At 37.5% G+C, this 9,473-nt stretch overlaps 1 protein-coding gene and 1 non-coding gene across 2 annotated transcripts in view; both read left to right on the top strand.

Moving 5' to 3' along the window:
• The first annotated feature begins 875 nt into the window (after positions 1 to 875).
• LOC129200327 (small nucleolar RNA SNORA66) lies at positions 876 to 1,011 on the top strand. Its single transcript, XR_008574856.1, has one exon. It is a non-coding gene; the product is annotated as a small nucleolar RNA SNORA66 (small nucleolar RNA).
• Positions 1,012 to 3,698: 2,687 nt separating this feature from the next.
• LOC129200326 (zinc finger RNA-binding protein-like) overlaps positions 3,699 to 9,473 on the top strand; it is a gene marked incomplete at its 5' end in the record, with an annotated part of 30,486 nt that continues 24,711 nt past the window's right edge. The window contains 5 exons of the mRNA XM_054811652.1: positions 3,699 to 3,727; positions 4,265 to 4,547; positions 6,238 to 6,382; positions 7,195 to 7,413; positions 8,708 to 8,955. Of these exons, the coding sequence (XP_054667627.1) occupies positions 3,699 to 3,727; positions 4,265 to 4,547; positions 6,238 to 6,382; positions 7,195 to 7,413; positions 8,708 to 8,955 (924 nt within the window). The remainder of the gene's footprint in view (positions 3,728 to 4,264; positions 4,548 to 6,237; positions 6,383 to 7,194; positions 7,414 to 8,707; positions 8,956 to 9,473) is intronic.

Genomic DNA, 9,473 nt, shown 5'->3' with positions numbered 1-9,473 from the left:
AATTGTATTACTTTGTTGTGGTGAAGAACACACATGTAGTTTGTCACCATAGCTCAGCTGACATACTGTATTTCATTGTAGCTCTAGTAACTTGATCATGTGCCTGAATCTTTTGGAGTCTTATTTATTTGGACTAAGTTGAAATACTTGATGTGGCGCAGCATGGAAAACTATTACTTAAGGTAGAGATTAGTAAAAGAACTGTGGAGTACGAGCTGGTAGAGGTGTTTAGTAGAATTAGAAGAGTGATTATCAAATAGGGATAATTGCAGTGGAGTTCCCTATGGATTGGTTCTGAGTCTTAATTAGTATGTGTATTAGTATGGCATGTCATGATATTTGATGCAAGGAAAATATTGTCAATACACAGGTAACTTTACAAGAAGCTGCTCTGAGGAAGCTAGACTGTTTGGAAAGAAAGCACTCTCTGGAACAGAGCGGGTAGCACAGCTGAAACATCATCTGAAATGATGCATATGGTTCTTGTCATCTGTAGTCAAGAAAGAAGAATAGATAATACTAGGATAGGTGCACAGATGAACTGCAAGAAAGATCAGTGGAATAGGGAGTCTGGCAAAATAATCTAGGAGGAGGTAAGTTCATCTCAACAAATGTGATGAGGCACTAGTTACCAAACAAGGATAAAAACTCTTGTAAGTTAAATGAAGCAGTTGGCACAAAAATCCTTTTATGTAAATTAATTACATGAAAACATCTGGTCATCTTAATGTTAAAAGCTTTTCATTAGGACCATGAGCAAAAAAAGGAACATCATAAATTTAGAAAAGATGTCACCATGAACTTCTGTAACATAATGTAGTGTAACTTTTAAAAAGGAAGAAGCAGTCAATTTTAGAATATTTTTTCTTACAGTCTTGCAAACACTATCGCTAGCTCTGCATGATGTTGCAGAAGCAAGGGGAAGGGTTTACTGAAGTAAACATGGTCATAGAACTGTATTAACCTTAGAAATCAAATTATTTGGGCTGTTAATTCTATACCATGATAAAGAATTTTGATACAAAAAAACATAGAAGAAATGAAACTGTCTGTACCACAATCTTGTTAATAGTCCGGCTGATAATGATTGTAATCTCTTCACAATATTAAATACTGAAAACTGTCACGTAACTTTAATCATATATATTCTGAGAACAAAGGCTTTTTTTTTTGATAAACGGACTGGTACTGTTACTATATAGTGTGTTGTTAGCACTGTATTGTATTTTGTAATAATAACTTAAGTTTCGTGAAACTTGGAAGAGCCATGTTAATGCTTCCTGGATAGGTCCCTGATCTTTCTCCGATTCCCGTTTTTTTCCCCCGTATCTGCATGTGTAACTTGCGTGGGTTCTGGCACTCATCAGACTTGTTTTGTAAGCTCCAATGTTTCTAACATTTTTACCATGTTAAAAACAAGCCCAGCAAAAAAAAAAAAAAAAACCCTCATTGTTTTCTGCTAGATTAAGGAGTTAAATCAGTGCAGTGAGTATCTTGACAAGTAGGAGAACAAGCATTAGGGGTGGAAAGAGAGTGGCTTAACCAGGTTTGGTATATGGGAGGAGGGAAGAGTAAGAGTGGGGATAGGGTGGAGCAAGACTTTCCTTGTTGGCAGTATCGGTCTGTTGATGTGTTCAGCTGCGGTCTGAATTAAACTGTCTGCTGTCTGTTTTCTCAGACATCATAAAAATGTTTTTAGTGGAGAGATATATATATAAAATAATGATAATTACCTCAGAATTTGTGAATATTTCACACTTCTGTATTGGTAGTTGTGTAGATAATGCAGCCTAATTTTCTACAGTGTCATTCATTTTTACCATCATAAAATAGTCTTCCTAAACTTTCTGGTGGAGTCCGATTTCTCACCTTAAACCAACAAAATAGAGAATCTTCCTGTTTATGTCAAGCAGGAGGAATTGTTTCAAGCAGTGGTGGGAGCTGCACCAAAATGTTTTAGGTCTTTTCCTTCATATGCTAAGCAATTGAAAATAAAATTAAACATAATTGTGAGTACAACTCACAATTGAATTAAATTTGGATGGAATGCAAGTGGTCTTTTAAGCAATCAGGGGCCTATGATGGGAAGAAAATGGAGTCCAGGCATGGAAGTCCAATACTAATAAATTTTTCTCTATTTCTGCTGTAAGAGTGTTTCTTTTAATATATTGAAGTTAATGGGTTAATGGGTTCTGCTGTAATTAAAATTACAAAACCAGTTTTTCTTAAAAGAAATAAATCAAAATTACAAGGGACTTATGGAAATGTCTTTTGCAAAAATAATAGTATGTATGGTTAAAAAGTGCTTTGTTTCTGGTAGTTATGCCAGAGAGAATATTGCAAACTTTAGGAAAAAAATACTGTAACTTGTTGATTTTGAGCATAACCATACTGCAATCCCATTTTGCCACTAATGAGATATTTGCTTCAAATGAGATTTAATTTTTGTATTTTCTTCTGAAAAATAAGGGATACTACCTCCTTGATAGCCATGAATTTGAATTATCATAGAATCATAGAACAGTTCGGGTTGGAAGGGATCTCAAAGATCATCTAGTTCCAACCCCCCTGCCATGGCAGGGACACCCTCCACCAGACCAGGTTGCCCAAAGCCCCCATCCAGCCTGGCCTTGAACACTTCCAGGGATGGGGCATCCACAGCTTCTCTGGGCAACCTGTTCCAGTGCCTCACCACCCTCACAGTAAAGAATTCCTTCCTAACATCTAATCTAAATCGACCCTCCTTCAGCTTAAACCCATTACCCCTTGTCACTCCATGCCCTTATAAACAGTCCCTCTCCAGCTTTCCTGTAGGCCCCTTCAGGTACTGGAAGGCTCCAATTAGGTCTGCTTGGACCCTTCTCTTCTCCAGGCTGAACAACTCCAACTCTCTCAGCCTGTCCTCACAGGAGAGGCACTCCAGCCCTTTGATCAACTTCGTGGCCTCCTCTGGACTCTCTCCAACAGCTCCATGTCCTTCTTGTGCTGGGGCCCCCAGAGCTGGATGCAGTGCTCCAGGTGGGGTCTCACAAGAGTAGAGTAGAGGGGCAGGATCACCTCCCTCGACCTGCTGGTCACACCTCTTTTGATGCAGCCCAGGACACGGTTGGCTTTCTGGGCTGCAAGTGCACATTGCCGGCTCATGTTGAGCTTTTCATCAATCAGCTCTCCCACGTCCTCCTCCTCAGGGCTGCTTTCAATCCATTATCTTTTAATAGTTTTATGGAGATGTGAAACCCTATAGAGATTCGTAAATATTATTGAACAACAGTGCAGGATATTTACTAAAGCATTCAGAATAATCGCTCAATATACACTTCATATCACTGTCAGATAGTGATATTTTGCCCAGTTCACTATATTTGTTTAAAAATAACTATTCTCAGCTTGTAATCATAATGCAGAGTTACACATCAATATAGGACAATAATTCTGGTTTCTGTTCAAATAATTAAACCATTGAATCCATAATTTTTTACTTCCACTGTTAATATTTGCTCATTCTTAGCAAATAGCCACATATTACTGTCCTACCTGCAAATTTTAGAGAGGCAGATTAGTCTCAGCATATGCCTGGAAGATTGCCAGAGCTCTGGTAGCAGTCGTCTTGCTTGGTCTGGCTGTCTTCTTTTGATGCTTCGTGTTGTGAGGCAGTGGACTTCCGTTTGAGCAAACGGGGTCAGCGTTTATAATTCTAAACTTTTGCGGGAGAAGTCCCTTTTCAGAGGTGTGTATTTGAAGTGTCTCTGCATTAAATGTAAGAGTTCTGAGCTAATTTTCATGGAAATCTTTAAAATCTCATTACTTTAATATGGTTTACTGAAAAACTTATGCAAGTGCAGGTCAGTAATGAGCTCTCACAGAACGATAGTATTTTTCTTAATATGACAGGTATGTCAGTTTTACTGAAGAACTTGTCAGTCATAAAAAGATAACAGTTTAAGACTACTTTATTACTTTGAATGAAAGACTTGTGTTCCAATGCTTGAAAAAAACCCCAACACAAACGCCCCCTTGCTAAGGAAGTCATCAGCTGCATGCTATGTGTGCATCCACAGAAACTTCAAAATGACACAGCCTTTCTAATGGGGGTGGAACAGAGGCAATAAAAGCCATTAAACTCTATGCGTAGATAGATAGCTGCTCCGGGTCTGTTTGTAGAACAGACAAGTATTAATCAAATCTGGGATTTTGAAATGTGTAGGCATTAGCTTAGTATGTTGGAATAATCTAAGTATTTACTTGCTGTCTTTTTCCAATATAGCCAGCAGCCAGCTTCGGGTGTAGCCTATTCCCATCCGACTACAGTTGCTAGCTACACTGTCCACCAGGCACCAGTTGCTGCGCACACAGTTACTGCAGCCTATGCTCCAGCAGCAGCTACAGTTGCAGTAGCCAGGCCGGCTCCAGTAGCTGTTGCAGCTGCTGCAACAGCTGCTGCATATGGAGGCTATCCTACAGCGCACACAGCCACAGATTATGGTTATACGCAGAGGCAACAAGAAGCTCCACCACCACCACCTCCTGTCACTACACAGAATTACCAGGTGGGTTCAAAAAATATTACTTCTGTTGTATGATTTTTAAATGATATGTTAAAAGAAGGAGGCCAGTTTGGATAAGAGAATGTGATGATATTTATATTTTTTTTTCCTTCTGTGAATCACATTTTGAGTACAACTCAAATTACTTAGTAGTGAAAACTGATAGAATGTGAAGTGACTGCAGTCTCATATGATCCATATAGAGGATTATCAGCACTAGTACTGCAGGACCTAGGATATACACATTCACACAATAAGCAATGAACTGTGATTTTGTGAAACTACTGCTGAAAAGAGAAGTATTGCCTTGACTCAGCTAGCTTAAATGTTCAGTGGCCTGCACTAAACTGGGTCAGGAAACAGATGTAGCTGAAAAGACTGTTGGATAAAAATCTTCAGTGGAGGTAGCAGTAGTTCCCTTATCAAATTCCTGGGTGCCACAGGAGTTCTAGTACTAGATGTACAAGCATAGAAGATTGCTCTAGGAGAGGAACTACACTTTGGGTACCTGTTGTGAGATCACTGCCTAACCTCATGTGGCTATAGGCTTCTGCAAAAGGGAACTATTTTTCTATTTTCATCTTGGATGTTGAAATAGTATGTCTCTTGTAATTATTTTTTAAATTTTTAGTCCTAAACTTACCAAGGCATTATCTAGATTCTAATTAGTGATTTGTTTTTTTTAACAGGACTGTGTTATTGCTGCATGTTCTTAATTCTTTTGTACAGCTTTTATAATTTGTTACATATGGTAATTAATAGTAACATAGGAGGCTTTTCAGTAGTGTGTGTAGTCATGATTATGAGGTCAGTTGTTAAATGTATGCAGAGAGAAAAAAGAGTCCCCTAAACTAGGTAAAAATAATTCCAGTATACACAGGTTGGATGGAAAGGAGATTTTATTGTTATATTTCTTGGAAATAAGAAGAATTTTTATACATTAGTACATTTCAGCTATAATAAGTAGTTCATGCCTTGCTGCCCCTCAGTTGATCAACTCTTTATGCTTTACCATAACTATATGGTAAGCCACATATAGTGGCTTCCAGGCCCTCCCCTTCTAAGCTAACTAGCCATCTCCTGAGTTCTAGAGGTGTCAAAAAGGGCTCCTTGCCTTGCTGTTACAGACTACGTATGGTTCCCTAATGGACTGGTTGATGCACCAAAAAGTAAAGAAGACTTTGAAAGTATCACTTTCATACTAAAAAAATATCACCAAGAAGAGTATTGTTGATTATGGGATTTTTAAAGCCATTACAGGGTCATGTTTGCAAACTTGTGAATTTATTGTGGTTTGTAGAAATTGGTAATTTGTGGAGATCTGTGGTGGTTTTGGACTTCATATTTTACAGAAATGTAATTCAGTCATTATGAAAAACTAGTGAGAGTGGTTGTTTTTCAGTAACAAAAATAATTTGGTAAGCAAAGTGATTTAATAGCATGAGGTTAATTTCTATATTAAGTCTGAAAAAGACCATCAGGGTTGTTTTCAGGCCTGAAGTATCTGTAAAGATAAATTTAATTTATTGAATGCTTTTATTTTTATATACTGTATCTGTGAATGTTTTTTTTAAATCTACTTTAGTAGACCAGAAGAAAATACATTGTTTCTTTGACTCCACTAATGACTTTTATTACTCCAGATATATCCTTAAAGGAGAAATTTGCTGATTTTCCCTTTTTTAATTTTTAGGATTCCTATTCTTATGTTCGATCTACCGCCCCAGCTGTAGCTTATGACAGCAAACAGTACTATCAACAGCCAACTGCGACTGCGGCGGCAGTGGCCGCTGCTGCCCAGCCACAACCTTCAGTAGCTGAATCGTACTACCAGACAGGTGGGTGGCATGATTCAAACTGCTGTCGTTATACACAGTCTGCTTACTACTTTAATACCATAAAAATAGTTTTTGAATACTTCACATTATCCAGATTTATTTTTTTTAAAGTTTTGTCATGTAGTCTCTGTCAACGTGTAAGAAAATTTGCTGCACCTACAACCTGAATGTTATTGTGACATTGCCATAAGTAGCTATCTTTGAGGTTTGGGGTTTTTATGAAATACACTCAAAACATACTCCTAGGCAGACTTCATGTTGATTTGTCTAGAAACCTTGCTGAAGTAGGTTCAAATAGTCAGTGGTGCGTTCAGATGATAATTTGGTTAGAAAGACTCTCTTTTTTAATTCTTTAGTTACTTAATGTATGTAGTTGTTTAACTTTTGGTATCATGATGCTACAAAGCATAAATCCTCTTTACTTTTTTTACTTTAATTAGAAATAATAGGAAAGTTTAGATGTACTTTGGTTTAGTGTACTCTAGTAAAATCATTGAATGAGAAGGTTGTTTCAAAACATGACAGCACAGTTGAAAGTAAATAAATAAATCTGAGGCTTATTAGTGTGAGCTGTGACATGATTAAATAGTTGTGTGATACATGGTACACAATGCATCACCATGACTGTAGAAAAACCAAACAAAAAACCACAACACAAAAAACTAAAACCAATCAAAAAAACCCAAACAAAACAAAAAACGCTTATTGCACATTTATTCCCCAGCATATCATTAGGTATCACTTAACATTGTTTGCATTTCATTCAACTGAAACATCAATGTTTGTACACTTTTATTTTCTATCCTAATTAGCTCCAAAAGCAGGATATAGCCAAGGGGCAACTCAGTATACCCAAGCCCAGCAAACACGACAAGTGACAGCTATAAAACCTGCAACCCCAAGTCCAGCAACAACTACGTTTTCTATATATCCAGTATCCTCTACTGTGCAGCCAGTAGCAGCTGCAGCTACTGTTGTTCCATCCTATACTCAAAGTGCAACGTACAGTACAACAGCGGTTACTTACTCTGGTAAGAATTTTGCATATTATGTTGCTTGGATCTTTGCAGTTGCTACAGGAGAGGCTTTAAATACTCAGAATTTTAGCAGTTTATATTCAGTTATATCACGGTCTACTGAGAAGTATCAACCAGTTAAATCATTACAATGACAAAATATTTTGCTGTATCTTTAAAAGCGGTTTGATGTTTTTATGTGCCTGTTTTGTTACATGTGAGTATATACAAATCATTGGCGTTGCTACATGCACAGTGTTTTGTGACTTACTATAAGGTTTGGAAAGAACAGATGAGGGATATTAAAAGTAAGGAAACACATCCACACAAATATTACCCAGGGAAATTGGAAGGGAGCGTGCTGCCATCACACAGCAGTTACAGAGACAGGGAGGAGCAGTCCAATATAAATCTTGTAAGTTTGGGCTATCTTGACCCAAAATGGGAGGAGAATTGATGCTGAAAAAAAAAAAAAAGACTTTTCTTCAAACATTAGAAATCCAAAAAGTAGTTAAATACTAAAAGATCGCAACTTTATGGCCTGGTGGTAATCACCTGGCATATTATAGCTACCTTGAACTTTTTGTTTTGTTTTCTGTTTAAAAAGGGATTTTGAGACTTCCTTGAGACAGAGCCTGATCAGAGGTTTAAAATAGTTGAACCAGCAGATGTAGAAAGTTTATGGGAAAACTGGCTCAAACGTATGAAAGCCCAGTTTCCCTGATTTATTAAACTTTGATACTAGAAATCAAGGACTGCATATCCAGGGTTTAGCAGGCTCTAAACCCAGTTTAGCTTCTCTGCACTAAAACAACTTAAACCAGTGAGATAGAATGTAGTAGTACTAGCCATTCTGTCTTTCATGTTATTTTTTTTCCCCTTCCTCTACATAATGTCTGTCCCCCTTGCCATTTAGAAACTTGAACAGCTAATCTGGTTCTGGAAGACTGCTTACTTCAAGCGGCCTTTGATAAATCTTTTATTAATGTTCTTGTTACATCATACTTGGTCTTATCACATGTAACAGGGAATTTCATATATTCTTTAGGGATGCTTTGATAGATCTAACATAACTGTGTATCTGCAAAGATGTGTCTAAAATCAAATATATTCCTGATACAATTGGTAGCTATGTGTACTGTGAAACATCAAGAAAAATTCAGACCATCTAATCAGATGTCAATAAATCATTTATATCCTGCCCTGCCACCACCCCCCAACTCTGTTATGCTATGTTTTGAATTAGCGTATTATGTAATTGATACATGATGTACAGTGAAGTAACATTTATTTTATTTTGATCTTTGAGGTACCTCTTATTCCGGCTATGAAGCTGCAGTGTATTCAGCTGCATCATCCTATTACCAGCAGCAGCAGCAGCAACAGAAACAGGCAGCAGCAGCAGCTGCTGCTGCTGCTGCCACAGCTGCTTGGACAGGGACCACCTTTACTAAAAAGGCACCATTCCAAAATAAGCAACTGAAACCAAAACAACCTCCCAAACCGCCCCAGATCCACTACTGTGATGTTTGTAAGATCAGCTGTGCTGGACCACAGGTACCTGTATTATGTAATACTCTGCTGTATACTTCAGTCATAATTTTTTAGCTAAAAAACTGACCCCTTTAAGAATATTTGTTAATTTTTGAAGACCCGACTCTATACTTCTAAAGGAATAATTAAATGAAAATGTGCACTATTATAGAAAGAATTCCTGTGAAAAGACAAAAAGATACATTGCCTGAGCTTGTACAGAGAAGCTTCAGCTGTGCTTTGGACTTCAGAAATATTCTAAACTTTGAATATGATTTGCTTTTTTAGCATAGCAAACTTCTTAGAAAATACTTTTTTCAAAACTATGGAATTACATAAATTTTGTGAATGGTAAACCTGCAAATTTATTCTTCATTGTATTCCAGCATCCAAGTTTAGTTTCACAGTGGGTACAAGTGCATGTTTGTGTGTCTGGCTAAACAGTTCTTACTCTTCAGGTAAACTTGTCATTATTTCCCACCCTGTCTGCTCTCTAGATTGCCAGTGTGGGTATAGGAGCAAACAGCAACTTCGGCATTTCG

Source organism: Grus americana, unplaced genomic scaffold (assembly GCF_028858705.1).
Source record: "Grus americana isolate bGruAme1 unplaced genomic scaffold, bGruAme1.mat H_50, whole genome shotgun sequence".
NCBI classification, from domain to species: domain Eukaryota; kingdom Metazoa; phylum Chordata; class Aves; order Gruiformes; family Gruidae; genus Grus; species Grus americana.
The sequence above is the reverse complement of the archived record's forward strand: the minus strand, read 5'-3'. Positions and strand labels throughout refer to the sequence as shown.